The 24852-nt window shown below is 40.4% G+C and overlaps 1 protein-coding gene across 1 annotated transcript in view; it reads right to left on the reverse strand.

Moving 5' to 3' along the window:
- Nucleotides 1-24852, reverse strand: part of xkr4 (XK related 4) — a 314028-nt gene that overhangs the window by 72300 nt on the left and 216876 nt on the right. Inside the window, exon 2 of the mRNA XM_073042267.1 lies at nt 483-682. Coding sequence (XP_072898368.1) covers nt 483-682 — 200 coding nt within the window. The remainder of the gene's footprint in view (nt 1-482; nt 683-24852) is intronic.

Here is a 24852-nt window from a genome sequence, read left to right on the forward strand (position 1 = left end):
TTTCAGAAGACCCCTAATATTCAAGCATTCTAAGGTAGCTAAACTATTATCACTCTTCTCCTGGCAAACATGAATATAAGACTAAAAGTTCCCCGATGATAGATTTGTAAACTGCAAGACGTTTTGCCTGCAGAATTATTGAATGCATGGTGAGTATTAGTTACACAACTGGAAGTGTAAAAAGAAGTTTAATCTTGTTTCTGTAACTTTTAACAAGAGTGAGGAGGAACTCCACCCCACTTACTAACAGAAGGAAGATGTCCGCCCCATTTAAGGGGTAACAGCTCTGGCGTATTTAAAAATGGGTTAATTAAGTGGTTGAAGCGAAGTGGAATTAAAAAAAAAGTAAAAAGGTGCGGATGTCAGATTAATATTAGTGAAACCCAGAAGGCATGTTTCTGTGTTGCTATTACGTCATAATTTTATATACCATGGATATGGGAATAAATAATCACATCTTCTGTAAATAGATAATTTCTTACCTTGAAGTGCTTCTAAGCGATGGCTCTGAATCACAATGCACAACTGCAGCACAAGCTGTGGAGCACTTTCCAAAAATGTTGCCAGCAGATGTAACATACTTACATCTGCGTATTCGTACACCATTTTCCAGTAAAAGCGCCAACGATCAACTTCTCCACTTCGGCGACTTCTGATACCAAGATATATAGTATGCAAGTATCTGAGGAGTGAGATAAGGGGAATATTAAAATAATGGTACAAATTAGACATATTAAAATCAACAGCTGAATTTTACATATTTCATATGTGCCTGTATCATATTAAAAGGGCATGGGAGAGGAGGATAGCTGTACATCACAGGAATCCACTCGAATCTTGTTTCCTAAAGTTGATCAGAATCAGAATCAGAATTAGGTTTATTATCACCGGCACGTGTTGTGAAATTTGTTAACTTAGCAGCAGCAAGAAAAAAAGCAAAATAAAAACAAATAAATAAATTACAGTATGTGTATACTATGTATATTAAATAGATTAAAAACAGTACAAAAACAGAAATCATATATTTTTTTTAAAAAGTGAGGTAGTGTTCATTAAAGATAGATTGGCAAAGTGACAAAAATGAGAAATGTTTCCCTTTTATTTCAAATATTTTATGGTACAAAAATGATAATTGTCAGAAAATAGTGATAGCCATAAGAAAAATACAGAACATTGATGAAACAATGCTGATGAGAGGTTATTAACCTGAAAATTTAAGCTCTGTTTCTCGACCTATAGATGTTGTTGTTGTTTAGTCATTAAGTCAAATCCGCCTCTTCATGACCTCATGGACCATAGGGTCCATAGAGTTTTCATGGTAAGATACGGAAGTAGACTGCCAGGACTTCCTTCCGCACAGATACTGCTGCTGCCCAGGTTTGGACCTAGCTGGGTTTGAACTCAGGACCGCCTGCCTGGAAGTCCAGTGCTGCTGCCACTACACCACCAGTCGGCCCATTATCTTACTTGCTCATTATTATCAGCATTTTTAATTAATTATCAAAATTAATTTAAACAAGTGTGGAAACAGAAATTGGCACAGGGCTATTTGATGTTTTTAAAGGAGGCAGAGTGTTAATACAAAGTTGGTGAAAAAGTTATTCCTTTAAATGCCTTTCTTTGACATATTCTCTCCATGACAGTGCTTGGTAGAAGAGACAATAATAGCATAAGACATAGAAGCAGAATTAGGCCATTTGGCCCATCGGGTTTGCTCCGCCATTTCATCATGGCTGATCCAATTTTCCTCTCAGCCCCAATCTCTTGCCTTCTCCCCATATCCCTTCATGCCCTGACCAATCATGAATCTATCAACCTTCACCTTAAATATACTTAAATACGGTGGCAGTGAATTCCACAAATTCACCACGCTCGTGCAAAATAAATTTCTCCTTATCTCTGTTTTAAAAGGATGCCCCTCTATTCTGAGGCTGTGTCCTCTGATCTTAGACTCTCCACCACAGGAAACATCCTCTCCACATCCACTCTATCAAGGCCTTCCACCATTCGATAGGTTTCAATGAGGTCATCCCTCATTCTTCTGAATTCTAGTGAATACAGGCCCAGAGCCACCAAACGCTCTTCATGTGACAAGCCATTCAATCCTGGAATCATTTTTGTGAACCTCCTTTGAACATTCTCCAGTTTCAGCATATCCTTTCTAAGATAAGGGGCCCAAAACTGCTCACAATACTCCAAGTGCGACCTCATCCGTGCTTTATAAAGTCTCAACGTTACCTCCTTGCTTTTATACTCTAGTCTTCTTGAAATGAATGCTAACATTGCATATGCCTTCCTCACCACAGACTCATCCTGCAAATTAACCTTTAGGGGATCCTGTACAAGGACTCCCAAGTCCCTTTGCGTCTCAGTTTTCTGTATATTCTCTCCATCTAGAAAACAGTCAATCCTTTCATTTCTTCTAGCGAAGTGCGTGAGAGCTGTGAGCTGTAAACTGTAAACTCTCATTGCTCTTTCCCATGCTGTTTGGGGAGGGGGGAGGCACACATTCAAGCTTCAACTGGAAACTTAGAACAATTGTAGAGAGTGCAAGAGAATAGACATGAAATTGAAGATAGTTAGAAATTACTGGCACCACTTTTTCCTCAAGGATTTAACCCTGGATGTTGCTGAATATGGGTGACAATGGGCAATAGAGATCTGACTAATCAAAGGACTTTTATTCTCCATATCCTCTCTCTGGCTCCCTTTCTCATGCACTCGAGTTGAAAGTGAACCACCTCTTTAACACGTATCCTTTCTAAAATATTGCAGGCTGGAAGAGCAGCTGACAATATTGTCAGTGATCAGAACTAAGACAACAGTATCCTGTGCTTGTCTCACATTTCCAAGCCTCACTGCACACGTGAGGCAGAATAACTGATGGAAAATTGCAGGTGTTGACAGAGTGACAGCTATTTTAGTATGTGATCTCATCTGAAAAATGGATTGCTACACAAACACATTAATACTTTGAATATGCTAATTCTTGAGGTTTACTGCCGCAAAACATCAAATTTCACGACATAAGCCAGTGATATTAAAACTGATTCTGAACTTTTCCCAAATGTCTTTAAGAAGCTTTTAAAAATTTACAGGTAAAATATCCGCAAGAGCTTGGAAACAAAAGGATTGGTGAAAAAGCTTCTTGTGAAGGACATATTCAAATTTAAAATTTCATCAGAACATGCAGTCAGTTTTGACATACCGATGCAACTATTATTTAGTCAGAGAAGAGATGAAAATGCTGGTCATATTCATCAATACATTGATTATCTGTTTTACAGCTTAGTGGCCAACATTTACTCCTGAACTATCCCGGGAGGAGGTAAAGGCACCATAGTTGCAAGTGCCCTTTAACAGATGGCATAGCTAATGTTTGAGCCTACAGAAACGCCTCCTCACTTGCAGGCGAGTGCATCTGAGTCCATAAAAATACTGTACTTACTGACCTTATGGCGCAGGCAAGTTCTTGCTGTTTCCCTAGTATGCCTGGATTCATCTTTATCGTTCCAGCTTTGAGTCACTTCTAGCTCCCCTCCCCTGACAAAAAGTACCTCGCAGATCTGGAAGCCGATTGAAACACATGAGGGAGCAGGATAGGCTATTTGGCCCCTCGAACTTGTACTGACGTTCAATAAGATCATGGCGTGGATGATGCTGCTCTTCCAGAGCTGTTTCGAGTAGCCTAAACGCACCCATGACGTTAGTGGGCCTACCTGCCTGTCTGGTTTTATTGAAGTTATACAAGTGAAGTGTCTGGATGCCAATGTGCAATACAGAGCCTTATAGGCAACAGGAACCTTGAAAAATAAACAAGAGTACTGCAGGATTTTAGAAGCTTGTATTTTCGCATGGTCAGTTTTATTATCAAAGCAAAGCTGTAGAAAGCTATATTAAATGTCAGTAATTTTCTTTCTATAACTAAGGGTATTATCCCATGTGAATAACTTGGCATTGTTCTATTGTGGGATGGGAACAACTACACTTCATACAATATGCCTACCATCTGCCTTAGAGGATAGCAGTTTTGGACCAAACAGTTGGAGGAACAGCAGAAACTAGTGACAGGATGACAGAACAGAAATACAGTATGTGGATGATATGATTTGACAGTGATGATTTTTTTTGTAAATTCCATGTGGCATAATGAAGGGAAGATAGGGAATTATTGTACTGTACAAGGTTTCAGAAAATATCTTATATTTTCCATAATTTTTTTCCCAGAGAAACTATACACAGCTCTACAGCTTACAGAATATTACACCAATGCATATATAACAATATAACAATTACAGCACGAAAACAGGCCATCTTGGCCCTTTTAGTCCGTGCCGAACGCTTACTCTCACCTAGTCCCACCTACCTGCACTCAGCCCATAACCCTCCATTCCTTTCCCATCCATATACCTATCCAATGTTTTTTTAAATGACAAAATCGAACCTGCCTCTACCACTTCTACTGGAAGCTCGTTCCACACAGCTACCACTCTCTGAGTAAAGAAGTTCCCCCTTGTGTTACCCCTAAACTTTTGCCCCTTAACTCTCAACTCATGTCCTCTTGTTTGAATCTCTCCTACTCTCAATGGAAAAAGTCTATCCACGTCAACTCTATCTATCCCCCTCATAATTTTAAATACCTCTATCGTCCCCCCTCAATCTTCTACACTTCAAAGAATAAAGACCTAACTTATTCAACCTTTCTCTGTAACTTAGGTGCTGAAACCCAGGTAACATTCTAGTAAATCTCCTCTGTACTCTCTCTATATTGTTGACATCTTTCCTATAATTCGGTGACCAGAACTGTACACAATACTCTAAATTTGGCCTCACCAATGCCTTGTACAATTTTAACATTACATCCCAACTCCTATACTCAATGCTCTGATTTATAAAGGCCAGCATACCAAAAGCTTTCTTCACCACCCTATCCACATGAGGTTCCACCGTCAGGGAACTATGCACCATTATTCCTAGATCACTCTGTTCTACTGCATTCCTCAATGCCAAGTATATCCTATTTTGATTATTCCTACCAAAATGTAGCACCTCACACTTATAAGCATTAAACTTCATCTGCCATCTTTCAGCCCATTCTTCTAACTGGCCTAAATCTCTGCAAGCTTTGAAAACCTACTTCATTATCCACAACTCCACCTATCTTAGTATCATCTGCAGACTTACTAATCCAATTTACCACCCCATCATCCAGATCATTAATGTATATGACAAACAACACTGGACCCAGTACAGATCCCTGAGGCACACCACTAGTCACCGACCTCCAACCTGACAAACAGTTATCCACCACTACTCTCTGGCATCTCCCATCCAGCCACTGTTGAATCCATTTCACTACTTCAATATTAATACCTAACGATTGAACCTTCCTAACTAACCTTCCGTGTGAACCTTGTCAAAGGCTTTACTGAAGTCCATATAGACAACATCCACTGCTTTACCCTCGTCAACTTTCCTAGTAACCTCTTCAAAAAATTCAATAAGATTTGTCAAACATGACCTTCCACACACAAATCTAAGTTGACTGTTCCTAATCAGACCCTGTCTGCCCAGATAATTATATATACCATCTCTAAGAATACTTTCCATTAATTTACCCACCACTGATTGCTAGGCTTACTCTTAGAACCCTTTTTAAACAATGGAACCACATGAGCAATACGCCAATCCTCTGGCACTATCCCTGTTTCTAATGACATTTGAAATATTTCTGTCAGAGCCCCTGCTATTTCTACACTAACTTCCCTCAAGGTCCTAGGGAATATCCTGTCAGGACCCAAAGACTTATCCACTTTTATATTCTTTAAAAGTGCCAGTACTACTTCTTCTTTAATCATTGTAGTTTCCATAACTTGTTTCCTTTACCCTACCCAATTCAATATCCTTCTCCTTAATGAATACCGATGAAAAGAAATTGTTCAAAATCTCCTCCATCTCTTTTGGCTCCACACAGAGCTGTCCACTCTGATTCTCTAAGGGACAAATTTTATCTCTCACTATCCTTTTGCTATTAATATAACTGTAGAAACCCTTTGGATTTATTTTCACCTTACTTGCCAAAGCAACCTCATCTTCTTTTAGCTTTTCTAATTTTTTTCTTAAGATTCTTTTTACATTCTTTATATTCCTCGATCACCTCATTTACTCCATGCTGCCTATATTTATTGTAGATCTCTCTCTTTTTCCAAACCAAGTTTTCAATATCCCTTGAAAACCATGAATCTCAAACTTTTAACATTTCCTTTCAACCTAACAGGAACATAAAGATTCTGTACCCTCAAAATTTCACCTTTAAATGACCTCCATTTCTCTATTACATCCTTCCCATAAAACAAATTGTCCCAATCCACTCTTTCTAAATCCTTGTGCATCTCCTCAAAGTTAGCCTTTCTCCAATCAAAAATCTCAACCCTGGGTCCAGACCTATCCTTCTCCATAATTATATTGAAACTAATGGCATTGTGATCACTGGACCCTAAGTGCTCCCCAACACATACTTCCATCACCTGACCTATCTTATTCCCTAACAGGAGATCCAACACTGCCCCTTCTCACACATTTTACAAACTCCAAACCATCCAGCCCTTATGACAGAATGGGCTTCCCAGTCTATGTGTGGAAGATTAAAATCTTCCACAGTCACAACCTTGTGCTTACTACAAATATCTGCTATCTCCTTACAAATTTGTTCCTCCAATTCTCGCTCCCCATTAGGTGGTGTATAATACACCCCCATAAGTGTTACTACACCTTTCCCATTCCTCAATTCCACCCAAATAGCCTCCCTAGACGAACCCTCTAATCTATCCTGCCAAAGCACCGCTGTAATATTTTCTCGGACAAGCAATGCAGCACCTCCCGCTCTTGCCCCTCCGATTCTATCACACCTGAAGCAATGAAATTCAGGAATACTTAGTTGCCAATCACACCCCTCCTGCAACCATGTTTCACTACTAGTTACAACATCATATTTCCAGGTATCAATCCATGCTCTAAGCTCACCCACCTTTCTTACAATGCTCCTAGCATTAAAATAGATGCATTTTATGCATTATATCTATTCTCCACCTTTTCCTCTCTGTTTATCCCTAACGATGCAAACAACTTTATTATCTGTTTCTTCCTTTTCCCCTACATCTTCGGTCTGAGCGCTCCCCTTCTCTATCACCTGCTTATCCTCCCTCACACACTGTCTACTAACTTTCTCTATTTGTGAACTAATCTCCTCTCCCCTAGTCTCTTCAAATTTATTCCCACCCCCCCAACCATTCTAGTTTAAAGTCTCCCCAGTAGCCTTAGCAAATCTCCCCGCCAGGATATTGGTCCCCCTAGGATTCAAGTGTAACAAGTCCTTTTTGTACAAGTCACACCTACCCCAAAAGAGGTCCCAATAGTCCAGAAACTTGAATCCCTGCCCCCTGCTCCAATCCATCAGCCACGCATTTATCCTCCACCTCATTCGATTCCTACTCTCAATGTCGCGTGGCACAGACAGTAATCCCGAGATTACTACCTTCGCGGTCCTTCTTCTCAACTTCCTTCCTAACGCCCTATATTCTCCTTTCAGGACCTCTTCCCTTTTCCTATCTATGTCATTGGTACTGTTATGATCCCAGCCCCCTCCTTCCTGAGAATCGCAAGATCGCTATTAATTCGGGTCTTGGACCCAGGAAATGAGAGAGAATCCTCAGAGAGACAATGCAACGGATTTTGACCATTGTTTCTAGGAGACACCCTTGTGGATTGCGACTCTATACTACGTGCCAGCGATCAGGGCTACATGGACACCCTCGGGCAATGTGGGGTGGGGATTGTATCACCCTACCTTGATTGACATCTACAACTCTGCAAGTCAAGATAAAAAGGGGACTGCAGGAGGCAGTACCCTAGCGACGCACCAGAAGGAGACACCATCGCTCATCGCTCCCGTGATAACGGGAAGCTATTTGGAAGCCATGTGTGGTTCGTTTCCCCTGGCTTGGGGAACGAGTGGCTGATAACACCGAAAAGGACTTCGGGGAACCCACGTTCCCGATTCAACGATTTGAGTCCAAAAAGCTGGCAAGTTTATTTTCTCACCCAAAAATCTCTCTCTCTCCAACACGTGAAACCCAGCGGTCCCCAAAAGGCAAAAAGCCTGCATGAACTCGAGAGACTTTGATATTTCCATCGGACAATATTTTTACCTCTAGGCAAACAATAGAGCTACTTCTTATTGTTGATTATTACTATACCCGCGCTTTAGATTGAGTATTGACGACGTATATTATCTGAATGTTTGTATTAACCTTACTTTTGTGCCCCTTTATAAATAAAACGTTTAAAAAATAGTACCATCAGACTTCAACGGACCTCTCTATCTTTGCTGGTAAGTGACCCAGTTACGGGGTACGTAACAGTACCTATATGTACCACAACCTCTGGATCCTCACCCTCCAACTTTAGGATATCTTGGATGCGATCAGAAACATCCCGGACCCTGGTACCAGGGAGGCAAAATACCATCCGGGTCTCCTGATTGCGTCCACAGAATCGCCTATCTGACCCCCTAACTATCGAGTCCACTATTACTACTGCCTTCCTCTTCCTTTCCCTACCCTTCTGAGCTACAGGGCTGGACTCTGGGCCGGAGGCACGGCCACTGTTGCTTCCCCCAGGTAGGCTGTCCCCCCCAACAGTACTCAAACAGGAGTACTTATTGTCAAGGGGTACAGCCACTGGGGTACTCACTAGTATCTGACTCTTCCCCTTCTCCCTCCTAACCGTGACCTACCTATCTGCCTCCTGTGGCCCTGGTGTGACCACCTGCCTGTAACTCCTCTCTATCAACTCCTCACTCTCCCTGACCAGACGAAGGTAATTGAGCTGCAGCTCCAGATCCCTAACACGGTCCCGTAGGAGTTGCAGCTCAGCGCACCTGGCTCAGATGTGGACGTCCGGGAGGCTAGGAGACTCCAGGACCTCCCACATCCGACACCGAGAACAACAAGCTGCCCTCACACTCACACTTCCCCCTTCCCTCAAATGACACTGAAACCTAAAACTACCTTGCTTCGCCTGTTTCCACCTAAGCCCGTTGAGCCAAAGCCCTTAAGCCTTCACTCTGCTCCAGGCTCACTCCACTGCCCGCTGCATAAGGCTGTGTCCTTTTTAAATCTTCCCAGCTTCATTGCCCGACGTCACACACCTGCGCAGTCCCGCCTCTCTTAACTCTGATGAGAAGAAGTAAAAATCAAAATATAAAACTGCATATTTGCAACTTAAAACCAGTACTATAGGAAATCCATAAGAGATTTAAAAATTAAGTGAAGAAAACAGTCCAGTATTTCAATAGGTGCGAGGCCGTTTATGGTCACGTATAGTTGGCAGATCTAGTCTTTATTTGCTTCAATTCACTATGCTTTTCCCAAAAACTAAAAAAGTACCAGAATTTGCATTTGTGTACAGACTTTAAAGATAAATATAAAAAATGGGCACAAGGGCACAAAATTGGCCTTTATGTCAAACAGTCTAGTTTCAACCAAGGCCAAGCTAGATAGTGAAATGGCACAAGGTACAGATGTGGAGGAAGGGGAGTTGTATATAGCTATAAAATTGTACAACAGCTATTTATACAATTCATTCTGCAAAGAGCTGATATTTCAATCACATTATAAGGTTCTGTATAACTATATATATTTCTAGTTTTCATAAGACACTATACTCAGCAAAGGGAGAAAGGATAAAATGATAATTAAACAATAAAATTGGCCGACCTTTAATTTAACAAGAACTAGTTTAATGACAGCCATGGGCATGAATGGTCTTCCTATTGTGTGACACACTGTATTCGGTCTTAATGTGTTTTATCCCCAGTGACTGCGGACTTTACACCTTTCAATCCTCTACTATATCATATTAATTGTCTATGTTTTGTGCTGTTAAGGCCAAAGCATTTGAACTGTAATGATATAACAATCAATGAGAAGGTGTGTACAGCCAGAATTCTTGGTACAAGTAGGTACCAATGACATAGGTAGAAAAAGAGAGGAGGTCTTGAAGAGAGAATTCAGGGAGTTAGGCAGGAAGCTGAAAGGCAGGATCTCCAGGGTAGTAATCTCAGGATTGCTGCCTGTGCCACGTGCTAGCAAGTGCAAGAACAGCATGATCAGGTGTATTAATGTGTGGCTGAGAGACTGGTGTAGGGGGCAGGGATTCAGATTCCTGGATCATTGGGGCCTTTTCTGGGGGAGGTACGACCAGTACTAAAAGGATGGGTTACACCTGAACCCAAAGGGGTCCAATATTCTACCGGGCACATTTAATAGAGCTGTTAGGGAGGGTTTAAACTAATTTTGCAGGGGATTGGGAACCAGAGTGATAGGGCTGAAGAGGAGAAAACAAACATAAATCAAAGGTAACGTGCAATAGAGATTATAGAAAGAACAGGCAGGAGATGAGGCTTAATCAAAGCCAGTGGCATGAGCTACAGGGTAACAGAGGCGTGGTGCAGATAAATCAGAAACTAACAAATACTGGACCAAAAGTGTTATATTTGAACGCACGCAGTATAAGAAATAAAACATACAATCTTGAAATTCAGCTACAGATTAGCAAGTACGACGTTGTGGCCATCTCTGACGCTTGGCTAAAGGATGGCTGCCATTGGGAGCTGAATGTCCAAGGATATACGATGTATCAGAAAGATAGGTTAGTAGGTAGAGGGGTGGAGTGGCCCTGTGTATAAGAAATAATATTGAATCATTAGAAAGGGATGACATAGGATTGGAAGGTGTAGAGTCTCTATGGGTTGAGTTAAGAAATGGCAAGGGCAAAAGGACCCTAATGGCAGTTGTATACAGGCCTCCAAACAACAGCCGGGATGTGGATTACAAATTACAGCAGGAGATAGAAAAGGCATGTCAGAAGGGCAATGTCATGATAATCATTGGGGATTTTATCATGGAAGTGGATTGGGAAGACCAGGTCAGTGCTGGACCTCAGGACAGAGAATTTGTAGAATGCCTAAGGGATGGCTTTTTAGAACTGCTTGTTGTTGAGCTCACCAGGGGATCGGCTGTGCTGGATTGGGTGTTGTGCAATGATCTGGAGGTGACAAGAGAGCTTAAGATTAAGAAACCCTTAGGGAACAGTGATTAAAATATGATCAAGTTCACATTGAAATTTGAGAGGGAAAAAATAAAATCCAATGTGTCGGTATTTCAATGGAATAGAAGAAATTACAATGGCATGAGATGGGAACTGGCCGAAGCTGACTGGAAAGGAACATTTGCAGGAAGGACAGCAGAGCACCAATGGCTGGAGTTTCTGTGAAAAATGAGGGAAGTGCAAGACAGATACAGTCGGCCCTCCTTATCCACGAGACCCCCCGCAGATACCAAAATTCGCAGATGCTCAAGTCCCTTATTTAACATGTATCAGTGCAGTGGTCTTTAGGACACAGCGGAACCACGGACTTTATTTAACATGTCTCCGTGTGGTGGACATTAGGACCTGGCGGCGCAGCTCTGAATCCGCAGTGTTTCTGTTCACGAAAATAATCACGATCGCGATTGAAAATAAGGTGGAAGTAATAAAGCGATCAGAAAGAGGTGAAACGCCATCGGTCATTGGAAAAATGTTAGGCTACAGTCAGTCAATGATCGGAACAATTTTAATGGAGCATGTGAAAGGCCCTGCCCCGATGAAAGCTACAATTATTACTAAGTAACGCAGTGGTTAAATTATTGAAATACGTATGTTTCTTAAGTGTTTTATATGCACAGAAAGGTAAAATATGTACTATATACTAAGAAATACGTTTGACTAACTGACACTAAATAATACCGGATGTACCTGTTCTGACTTCAAATCCGACTTAAAGACGGACTCAGGAATGGAACTCATTCATAACCTGGGGACTGCCTGTACTTTTAAGTCATTTCTAGATTACTTATAATACCTAATACAATGTGAATGCTATGTAAATCATTGTTATACTGTATTGTTTAGGGAATAATGACAAGAAAAAAGTCTGTACATGCTCAAGCAATGAGTGCTGGAGAGAGAACATATAGAATCTGCAGATAAGGAGGGCCGACTGTATATTCCAAATAAGAAGAAATTTTCAAAGGGAAGAAGGATACTACCGTGGCTGACAAGTGAAGTCAGAGCCAAAGTAAAAGCAAAAGAGAGGTCATACAAGGAAGCCAGAGCTAGTGGGAAGATAGAGGATTAGGGAGCTTTTAAAAACTTGCAGAGGAATCTAAGAAGGTCATTTGGAAGGAAAAAATGAATTGTAACGAAGCTGGCGACTAATATCAAAGATGATACTAAATGTTTTTTTAAGTATATAGAGAGTAAAAGAGAGTTGAGGGTAGATATAGGACCAATACAAAATGACGCTGGAGATATTGTAATGAGAGATGCAGAGATGGCAGAGGAACCGAATGTGTATTTTGCATCAGTCTTCACAGTGGAAGATGTCTGCAGTATACTGGACATTCAAGAGTGTCAGGGAAGTAAAGTTTGTGCAGTGAAAATTATAACTGAGAAGTTGCTCAGGAAGCTTAATGATCTGAGGGTGGATAAATCTCCTGGACCTGATGGAATGTATCCTCTGGTTCTGAAGGAAGTAGCTGGAGAGATTGTGGAGGCGATAACAATGATCTTTCAAGAATCAATAAATTCTGGCATTATACTGGATGACTGGAAAATTGCAAATGTTACTCCACTATTTAAGAAGGGTGGGAGGCAGCAGAAAGGAAACTATAGACCTGTTAGCCTGACATCAGTGGTTGGGAAGTTGTTGGAATTGATTTGTTAGGGATGAGATTACTGAGTACCTGAAGGCGCATGACAAGACAGGCCAAAGCCAGCATGGTTTCCTGAAAGGAAAACCCTGCCTGACTAACCTACTGCAATTCTTTAGGAAATTACAAGCAGGGTAGTCAAAGGAGATGCAGTAGACGTGGTGTACTTGGATTTTCAGAAGGCGTTTGACAAGATGCCGCACATGAGCCTGCTCAGCAAGATAAGAGACATGGAATTACAGGGAAGTTACTAGCGTGGGTGGAGCATTGGCTGGTCATCAGAAAACAGAGAGTGGGAATAAAGGGATCCTATTCTGGCTGGCTGCTGGTTACCAGTAGAGTTCCACAGGGGTTGGTGTTGGGACCGCTGCTTTTTATGATGTATGTCAATGATTTTGACAATGCTATTAATGGCTTTGTGGACAAACTTGCTGATGATACAAAGATAGGTTGAGGAGCGGGTAGTGTTGAGAAAACAGAAAGCCTGCAAAGAGACTTAGAGTGTTTAGGGGAATGGGCAAAGAAGTGGCAAATGAAATACAATGTTGCAAAGTGTATGGTCATGCAACTTGGTGGAAGAAATAAACGGGCAGATTATTATTTCGAATGGGAGAGAATTCAAAATGCAGAGATGCAAAGGGACTTGGGAATCCTTGTCCAGGATACCAAAAAGTGAATCTCCACATTGAGTCAGTTGTGAAGGAGGTGAATGCAATGTTGGCATTCATTTCTAGAGATCTAGAATATAAGAGCAGGGATGTGATTTTGAGGCTCTATAAGGCACTCGTGAGACCACACTTGGAGTATTGTGTGCAGTTTTGGGCTCCTTATTTTAGAAAGGATATACTGATATTGGAGAGGGTTCAGAGAAGATTCACAAGAATGATTCCGGGAATGAAAGGGTTACCGTGTGAGGAATGTCTGGCAGCTCTTAGGCTGTATTCCCTGGAGTTCAGGAGAATGAGGTGGGGGGGGGGGGGGGAATCTCACAGAAACATTCTGAATGTTAAAAGGCCTGAAGAGATCAGATATGGCAAAGTTATTTCCCATGGTTGGGGATTCTAGGACAAGAAGGCATGACTTCGGGATTGAAGGACGTCCCTTTAGAACTGAGATGCGAAGAAATTACTTTAGTTAGAGGGTGGTACATCTGTGGAATTTGCTGCCATGAGTGGCTATAGAGGCCAAGGTATTGGGTGTATTTAAGGCAGAGGTAGATAGGTCCTTGATTAGCCAGGGCATCAAAGGGTATGGGGAGAAGGCAGGGGAGCAGGGACGATTGGAAGAATTGGATCAGCCCATGATTGAATGGCGGAGCAGACTCAATGGGCTGAATGGCTTACTTCTGCTCCTATATCTTTTGGTATTATGGCCTTTATGCATAGAATGCACATGTTCTTTTAGTTTTCCACTGCCTGCTCAGTAACCACCACATTATTACATCTTCAATGTATATTTTAGTAGAATGTACCTCCAATAAGTGTCAGAGAAAGGAAAAGTGATAGAAGACAAAACTCTTTAACTCATTGTATTCAGAACAAGGCAAATTGAGAGCACAAATGAAAATAAATAGGAGTGATTTAATAGGCATTATGAAGATTTCACAAAATGACCAAGGGAAAGAATTAAATAATTCAGTACACTTAAATTTTAAGATGGATATAACTAAGAAGGCAAATTGGATGTTGATATTTATTGCAAGAAGGCAAGAGTAAAGATGTCTTACTGCAATGATATGGTCCTGGTGAGATTAGAACTGATCTGGATTTCCTACATGAAGGATATTCTTATAAAGTTCAGGGTTCAAAATAAATTTATTATCAAAGTACATATATGTCACCATATACAACCCTGGGATTCATTTTTTGCTGGCATATTCAATAAATCTATAGAATAATAACCATAACAGAATCAATGAAAGACCGATTCAATGAAAGGAAAAGGAGTATAGCAAATATTTACAATACTGAGAATGGAATATTGTTTTGTGAGGTGAGAATGAACATATTGAGGCTACATGTTTAGAAGAATGAGAAGATATCACAGTATAGCATATAAAATTGTTAGAGGCCTGACAAGATGATTGCTGGTATGACCATGGCCAAATCAGTTTTTTTGTGCTTTAGTCCGTATAATTTGGTCCATTTTGAGCTGGTGAGGGATGCCCACCATAATTAGTTTCATGGCCTGGGTCAGGAGGGACGTTGAGGACAACCTCTTCCAGAGTCATCTCACTTGTTCCATGTGATGGAAAATCTCATCACCAGTCACAGGTCAGTTTGGTTAACCACCAGTTGTGCCCTGGAATTCTGCAATGCAACTGGTTCAGGTTAACAGTGCATTGATTTGATTTTGGTCACTTTTATCCCACACTGACTGACTTTATATTTTCTCGAAACAAACATCCTTCCACTGACTTAAATTGTCAATAATTCTGGAAAATTCTGAAATATGTAAATGATTTAATTACTAATTAACAATTCCTAACTAAGTCAAAAATAAGAAATGATAATTCAAAAATTCTGCAGATGTTGGAAATCTGAAATAGAAACAGAAAATTTTCAGAGATCATCTGGAAAAAAAATCACCAGAGCTACTTTGTCTTAAATTTTAAACTAAATGGGAATGTCCGAGTATACTCACCAGATGTGTGAAGCAAAAAACTAAGTCAAAGTTTTAGGTCAATGACCTAAAGCTGAAAGTACTACAGAAAATGCTTGACCTGCTGAATGTTTCCAGGATTTCTGCTTATACTTCCTAATTAAATTTAAAGTCTGTCCTGAGCCTTATAGGCTCATCAGGCCTGTGCTTATGCCGGTTTGCCGGTTTCCATGGAGTGAAGCGACTGAGTCTCCCCCCTCCCCCCCAGATAGGACACCAGTTTATCGTGAGGTTAACCCCCAACATTTTGCTGCTACCCATTTTCAGCTGGGTGAACTGGAGAATTGTGTGGTTAAGTGCCTTGTTCAAGGACACAACTCGCTGGGGCCCGAACTCACGACCTTCAGATCACTAGTCCAACACCTTAACCACCTGGCCACGCGCCACATACTTGCTAATGAAGAGTTCTAATTAGTTTAGTCTTTGAGATGATTTGCAAAATATATGTTTCCTTGCATGGAAAGGTTAAGTGACAATGTATTACGATCATGTGCAAACTCCGATCTACAGATCTAAAGCTCATCAGTATTTGAAAATTATGCTTGAATTATTTATAACTTCTTTTGATTATTAATCTTCATCAAAGTAACGTGAACAAAGGTAATAATTACTAGATGGCACATTACAGTACATTCATGCTTAGTTCTGGATAAAACTTAGTGCTATCCTCAGCACCTGAATCACTGATTTGTGTTAAGTTGTGATGCAAGAAAGTCACCATGTATAATGTGTGTTTGGCCAGTCATACCATAAGATATAGGAGCAGAATTAGGCCATTCAGCCCATCAATTCTGCTCCGCCATTCCATCATGGCTGATTCTGGATCCCACTCAACCCCATATACCTGCCTTCTCACCATATCCTTTGATGTCTTGACAAATCAGAAAACTATCAACTTCTGCTTTCAGTATACCCATGGACTTACATAACACAAACATGCACAATATTTTTAATTCATACTCATTTCCAAAATCCGTGGTTAAATTGCACTCAGTCTAGCATCATTGTAATTTAAGGTTAAGTTTGAGGGCTTTAAAAGAGCACTTTACTGTTTTTTAGAGCTGGTGTTAAGAATGGCCTTTCATCTGCACATTGGTGCTGTTAGATTATAAAAGTGGGATCATAATCCACTCTCCACTACTAACATCATTTAATTAGGCATAACTTGATTCTCTGTTAAAAGTATTGTTAATTTATAACTATGTAGTATTTTTACTCACCTATTTAAAGAGAGATTAGAGATTAGCTTTATTTGTCACACGTACATGGAAACATACAGTGAAATGCGTCACTTGTATTGAATCAAGTGAGTGAAGGCTGTGCTGGGAGGTCTGCTAGTGTCTGCACGCTTCCAGCACCGACGTAGCATGCCCATAACTTACCAGTCCTAAGCTGTTCATCTATGGAATGTGTGACAAAACCAGAACACCCAGAGAAAACCCACGCAGCCACATGGAGAACGTACCTACTGCCACTAATTAACTCTCCTCTTCTTTAGACTCCTACAGAATTTTCCACATTTTTTCATGAATAACATTGTCAGCAAACCTCGACACAGATATCCTCCCACTCTTCATCTAAACCCCTCGAAATGTCCTTTTGTTCCTTTCCAGCAGCTGCATTAAAAATCTCTTTAGAATACATTGGAGAATCACAATGCGGAACCAGGAACTGACCTGATACTGTGATTTGTACAATTGTTATTCCTTGTCACACAATGGAAGGTTAGCTTTTCTATGTATATTTTCCCATTGACAGAAATTTTGTTCCAAATAAAATATTAATTTAAACGCTCGTTTCACTGTGAAGTTCAGCTTCACCATGATCAAGTTATATTTAGAAAAGAGACACAAGGGCCTGCAGATTCTGGAAAATGGAGCAACAATCAATCTATCGGAGAAACTCATCACTCAGCAGGTTAGGTGGCATCTGGGCAGGGCAATGGTGGGGGGAGGGTTGGAGGAAATCCTGCATTAGGACTAAGGGTGGCGAGGAGAACAGTCAGTATAAAGAGGAGATGGTGAGGGGTGGGATGTGGGCCAGTAGATGAACAGGGAAGTGTGAAGGATGACAGTCAGACTGAGCCAGGTGGGGGAGGAAGAATGAAATCAGGAGGCCGATGAGCAGGAACATGGACACCACCAGTGCTAGGATCTGGTAAGTGAGCAAGATGATAACGGGAAGCATTAGTGGAGGAGAGTAAGGCAGGTGGAACCAGAACTGGATTGGAGAGGAAGGATACCAGTAGATGAAATGTGTGGGTAGTGAATAATGAAATGATCCGGTTGGGATGAGTGGGAAACAGTAGAACTGGAGGTGTATCAGAAAGAGAGAGACAAGTGTTGGGGGAGCACACAGGAGGAAAAGGGTACAGTATCTGAAATTGGAAAATCTAACATTTATCCCACTGAGCTGTAGGCTCAGGTGGAATATAAGATGTTGTTCCTCTAGTTTGTGTTGGGCTTAATATTCTAACAAAATGATTACTGTACTAGATCACCATATCTCAGTACTACAATCCAAACCTGGTGTTCCTGTGATAAGAAAGACCGGATATCCAGCAGGCTGCTTTAATACAACCAACACACACTAAACACTGGAGGAATTCAGCAGGCCAGACAGCATCTATGGAAAAGAATAAACTGTCAACGTTTTGGGCCGAACCCCCCAGTCCTGATGAAGGGTCTCAGCCTGAAACATTGACTGTTTACTCTTTTCCATAGATGCTGCCTGGCCTGCTGAGTTCCACCGGCACTTTGTGTGTTGCTTGGATTTCCAGCATTTGCAGATTTTCTCGTCTTTGCACTTTAATTATTACTTGTGCCATTTAATACGGTAGGGTGATAGTTTTGTACCTAAAACACACTGCTCTGCTGCAGGATATTTCCTAATTATCAAATCTAATTTTAAATTAGAAGATAACTTGGACCTTCTATTAAAGGAGTAGTTTTCAAATGTTCTGCTGCCAATTGAAAGCCTTAGAAGTTCAAATTTATTGCTTGATTATTATAGTTGTGTATAAAGTTTCAATATATGTTCCAAGCAGACAGGATGATTCACCAGAGAATTGTACTCCAAAATTAATAGGCTGAAAAAATAGGATCATTTTGGAAGGTCATAGTGTGGTAGATGTGTTTCCCCAATCCTTTTAAAATAAGTGAGTAAAAAGCATTATTATCATTAAATCTAACGACTATAGGATATGCTGATCCTCCATATTAACCTGATTACGAATATGTCCATTGCCCCAGAACAAGCAGGTTTTCTGCCACATCAAGGGTGCTGTTACCATGTGCTTGTCCTCACTAAAACCAGAAACTAGTTTCTAGTGTAACTAAGACCAAAGACATGTTCATTAACCTTTCTGAAGGATGCAATACTGTGCCAAAAGATGTTGCTCCTGTTGTTAAAACTGTCTTCCACCACTTTCTTCTGTGCACTGCCTGCTCTGCCTTTTGTGGGTGTTTCTCAGTAATCAACAGCTGCCTTTCAAGGTCTGAGAAAGCATGTGACCAGGGGCTATATATAAGTCTCCTGCAGGGAAATGTTCTTGCTCTGTCTCTCCTGAAATTTTTAATAAGAAAAATGCCTCTTGGCTTTTCTAGAAAATATGGATGATGCCGATGACCTGACACTAATCATACAGGCAAGACTTCAGAGAGATTGAAGGCATGCTGACATCCAACCTGTCAGTAAAGGCAGAGTAGTTCTAAAAATAGAGGCTGGGATCTAATCCAACAAAGCCCATCATCCTAGAGTTTCACCTAAAAATCACAAAAGTTCACCACAATCTCATTTTTTACAAGATAATCTAGCTCCGTCCTATCTACACGTGACAATCATTTGTATTTCATAAGCTTCTTTGAAAAATGGATCCGAAGATCAAGTTGGGTGAACATAGTGTAAAAACTAACATAATGACCGAGAGCATTTGTCTTCCCTAAGGCTAAGCACTGTATTTATCTGGGCTGCAGGCATTTACCTAATGAGTAACTATCCTGTTATGACAGAACACATTTCATTGGATTGCAGCTCTGTCCAATACTGATCCTCCTAGACACTTACTGAGATGAAGATGCATTCAATCATCAGCATAAATGTCACCCCAGAATTCTTGTGCACAGAGATACAAAGTACCTCCTAGCTAACTGCCTCTTCTTATAGAAACCCACATGGATGCTGTTAAAGGCCTTGCAGGACAGCTTACCACAGCAACTTGAAGCATAGCCTGAATGAAATCAATAGGCAGAATCCAAGCTAAATATTTTATCCAATGTTGTGACTGTGATCAATGTCACCCAAGAGACACTGAAGCTGGACTTTACTCATTTTCTGGAGACCCTCTCAGTAGAGTCTCACAAACTCAAAAGCATATCAGATTTTTATACCCTTAAGATCAAAGGTAACAGTAGGTGATTCAATACAATTTCAATTGTTGCAATGGCATTGTTTACTTTAATATGTTGGTTTGACAGTGCTTCCTTTGGATTACATATCTACAGTGGGAGACACCTCTGAATGTTCAAAAAGTTTTGCTGGTATAAACTAATTGACAGAGGTATTCTAAATACTTATGAGGACAGAGAAGTAGAAACCCAAGATTAGTGTTTCTGAGAGCTGACTCTCTATATACACAGATCTCCCAACCATTGAAAGATCAGCTATTTTATTTGCTAAGTGATAGTATCAGTCTGGTCTGCAACTGCCTTGAACTTGTTTGCAATGTTGCAAATTACTTAAACAAATGGTTGGCTGGATTGGTGCAGGCCAATTAACACAATCCCGTTGTCTTAACATTTGGTGGATACATATGCAAACCTGTCTTATGGTCACGATTTTGCAAACCATACCTCTTTGTATAAGGGTCAGTCTGTGTTCCACAGACAGTATCATTTATTTGTAAAAGTGCTCAATTTACTGCTTGCAATTTACAATTTACATTAAGAATTGATGACTGGTTCTTGCTTGAATTAATATCTGCTATAATCACATAACAGTATTACAGTGGAGTAAAGGGAATTACAGAGGCATGAGAGAGGAACTGCCAAAATTGATTGGAAGGGGACACAAGCAAGGCTGATGGCAGAACAGCAATGGCTGGTGTTTCTGGGGGCAATTTGGAATGAGCAGGATAGATACACCCCAAAGATGAAGAAGTATTTTAGATGGAGGATGAGGCAACCATGGCTGACAAAGGAAGTCAAAGCATAAAAGGAAAAGATAGGACATATAATATAGCAAAAATTAATGGTAAATTAGTGGATGGTGAAGCTTTTAAAAATCAACTGAAGGCAACTAAAAAGCCATAAGAAGAGAAAAGGATAAAATATGAAGGTAAACTAGCTAATAATATCAAAGAGAATACCAGAAGTTTTTAAAGATATATAGAGTAAAAGAGAGGAGAGAGTGGATATCTGACCATTAGAAAATGACAGTGGTGAGGTAGTAATTGGGGCGAAAGAAATGGTGGACAAACTTAGTGAGTATTTTGTGTTAGTCTTCACTGTGGAAGACATTAGCAGTATGCATATAAGTGTAATTGCTATTACAAATGTAATTGGAGAAGATGCTGAGGCAGCTATAAGGTCTGAAGGAAGGAAAGTCACCTGGACCAGATAGACTACACTCCGGGGTTCTGAAAGAGGTTGCTGAAGTGTTTGTGGAGGCATTAGTAATGATCTTTCAAGAATCACTAGTTTATGAAATAGTTTCTGATTACTCTAAAACTGCAAATGTCATTCCATTTTTAAAGGAGGGAGGGAGACAGAAGAATGAAAATTATGGGTCAATTAGCTTGACTTCAGTCATTGGGAAGATGTTGGAGTCCATTGTTAAAAATGAGTTTTCAGGGTAGTTGGAGGCACATGATAAAATAGGCCAAAGTTGGTATGGTTTCCTTAAGACAAAATATCTAAGATGAAACCTATTGAAAGGCCTAGACAGAGTGAATTGGAGAGTATGTTTCCTACAGTGGGTGAGTCTAGGACCAGAGAGCACTGCCTCAGAACAGAGAGATGTCCATTTAGAACAGAGATAAGGAGAAATTCCTTAAGCCAGACAGCTGTGATTCTGTGGAATTCAGTGCCACAGACGACTGTGGAGACTAAGTCATTGAGTATATTTAAAATGGAGGGGTTGATTATTCAGGGTGTCAAAGACAGGAGAATTTGGTTGAGTGGGATAATAAATTCACTATGATGGAATGCTGGTGTAAATGCAATGTATGAATGCCCTAAATCTGATCTTGTGGCTTGTGGTCTTATAACTCCAGAATATTCCCAAATATCCAACAACAAAGTTTCTGAGCTGGACCTCTTGAGAAACATGGTAAATTCTAAAATGGACCAAGCGAGGCTTAAATTTTGTGTCCACTTAATACAGAAATTGCATTTAAAGAGTTCATCAGAATGTGCCTGTGACAATGCCGATTTTCCTACGGATCACATAATAATATTTTGCTCTCTTTAACAATTCAATGGTGACTTGACTGAGCTATGCTTCCATTTCTCAGGAGATGTTAGACTTGTTAAGTAAGCTTAAATGGGACTTTTTTTTTGCTCCAGTGAAGCTAACAAAAGAAGAAGCAACTTTTACATTGTACTGTCACCGTACATGATTGACTTGAGAAGAATAATTTTGCACTGCCAAAGAATAGCTGTGCTCAGAGAGTGTGGCAGAGCCACCCTGGCCATATTTTGCCAATCTCTGACATATATTCCCTTGAACTATGCTCTGTTAGAATTATCTGAGACAAGTCCAGAATAATGTGATTATTGCCAATTTGAAATATAAAGCTGAGTAATAGATTTTGCAACTAACTGGAGACACAGAGTTATAGGACAAATTAAAATGACTACAGATCCTACCAACTGTGGTACCCATCCATCTGGTCCCAACGTCCTGCATTAGACCCATATCCCTCTAAGCCCTGCCCCTGTATGTATTTATCCAAATGCTTTCTAAATAATACTATTGTACCTGCCCCAGCCATTTTGTCTGGCAGCTCATTCCATATACTCACTGCCCACTGTGCGAAAGTGTTGCTATTGGGTCCTTTTTATATCACTTCCCTCATTCCCTAATTTATGCCCCCAAGTTTTGGTCTCCCCTACCCTGGGGAAGATCTGCTACCATCCATTATATCTATGCCACTTGTGATTTTACAAACCTCCATAAGGTCACTCCTACACACCCAGGAATAAAGATCTAGCCTGGTGAACCTGAGCCTATAACTCGGGTCCTTTAGGCCTGGCAACATCATATAACCATATAACATATAACAATTACAGCACAGAAACAGGCCATCTCGACCCTTCTAGTCTGTGCTGAACGCTTACTCTCACCTAGTCCCACCGACCTGCACTCAGCCCATAACCCTCCATTCCTTTCCTGTCCATATACCTATCCAATTTTTAAAAAAATGACAATATTGAACCTGCCTCTACCACTTCTACTGGAAGCTCGTTCCACACAGCTACCACTCTCTAAGTAAAGAAGTTCCCCCTCATGTTACCCCTAAACCTTTGCCCCCTAACTCTCAACTCTTGTTTGAATCTCCCCTACTCTCAATGGAAAAAGCCTATCCACGTCAACTCTATCTATTCCCGTCATAATTTTAAATACTTCTATCAAGTCCCCTCTCAACCTTCTACGCTGCAAAGAATAAAGACCTAACTTGTTCAAACTTTCTCTGTAACTTAGGTGCTGAAACCCAAATAACATTCTAGTTTACCACCCCATCATCCAGATCATTAATGTATATGACAAACAACACTGGGCCCAGTACAGAGCCCTGAGGCACACCACTAGTCAACCTGACAAACAGTTATCCACCACTACTCTCTGGCATCCCCCATCCAGCCACTATTGAACCCATTTTACTACTGCAATATTAATACCTAACGATGGAACCTTCCTAACTAACCTTCCATGTGGAACCTTGTCAAAGGCCTTACTGAAGTCCATATAGACAACATCTACTGCTTTACCCTCATCAACTTCACTAGTAACCTCTTCAAAAAATTCAATAAGATCTGTCAAACATAACCTTCCACACAGAAATCCATGTTCACTGTTCCTAATCAGAGCCTGTCTATCCAGATAATAATTTATACCATCTCTAAGAATATTTTCCATTAATTTACCCACCACTGACATCAAACTTACAGGCCGATAATTGCTAGGTTTACTCTTAGAACCCTTTTTAAACAATGGAACCACATGAGCAATACGCCAATCCTCCAGCACCATCCCCATTTCTAATGTTTCTGTCAGAGCCCCTGCTATTTCTACACTAACTTCCCTCAAGGTCCTAGGGAATATCCTGTCAGGACCCGGAGACTTATCCACTTTTATATTCTTCAAAATACCAGTACTTCCTCTTCTTTAGTCATTATAGTTTCCATAACTACCCTACTTGTATCCCTTACCTTAAACAATTCAATATCCTTCTCCTTAGTGAATACCAAAGAAAAGAAATTGTTCAAAATCTCCTCCATCTCTTTTGACTCTACACATAGCTGTCCACTCTGATTCTCTAAGGGACTAATTTTATCTCTCACTATCCTTTTGCTATTAATATAACTGTAGAAACCCTTTGGATTTATTTTCACCTTACTTGCCAAAGCAACCTCATCTCTTCTTTTAGCTTTTCTACTTTCTTTCTTAAGATTCTTTTTACATTCTTTATATTCCTCGAGCACCTCATTTACTATATTTACTATATTTATTGTAGATCTCTCTCTTTTTCTGAACCAAGTTTCCAATATCCTTTGAAAATCATGGCTCTCTCAAACTTTTAACCTTTCCTTTCAACCTAACAGAAACATAAAGATTCTGTACCCTCAAAATTTCACCTTTAAATGACCTCCATTTCTCTATTACATCCTTCCCATAAAACAAATTGTCACAATCCACTCTTTCTAAATCCTTTTGCATCTCCTCAAAGTTAGCCTTTCTCCAATCAAAAATCTCAACCCTGGGTCCAGACCTATCCTTCTCCATAATTATATTGAAACTAAAGGCATTCTGATCACTGGACCCTAAGTGCTCCCCAACACATAGCTCTCTCACTTGACCTATCTCATTCCCTAACAGAAGATCCAACACTGCCCCTTCTCACACATTTTACAAACTCCAAACCATCCAGCCCTTTTACAGAATGGGCTTCCCAGTATATGTGTGGAAAATTAAAATCTCCCACAATCACAACCTTGTGCTTACTACAAATATCTGCTATCTCCTTATAAATTTGCTCCTCCAATTCTCACTTCCCATTAGACGGTCTATAATACACCCCTATGTGTTACTACACCTTTCCCATTCCTCAATTCCACCCAAATAGTCTCCCTAGATGAGCCCTCTAATCTATCCCACCAAA

The sequence above is a fragment of the Hemitrygon akajei genome, chromosome 1, assembly GCF_048418815.1.
Source record: "Hemitrygon akajei chromosome 1, sHemAka1.3, whole genome shotgun sequence".
Classification (NCBI taxonomy): Eukaryota; Metazoa; Chordata; class Chondrichthyes; order Myliobatiformes; family Dasyatidae; genus Hemitrygon; species Hemitrygon akajei.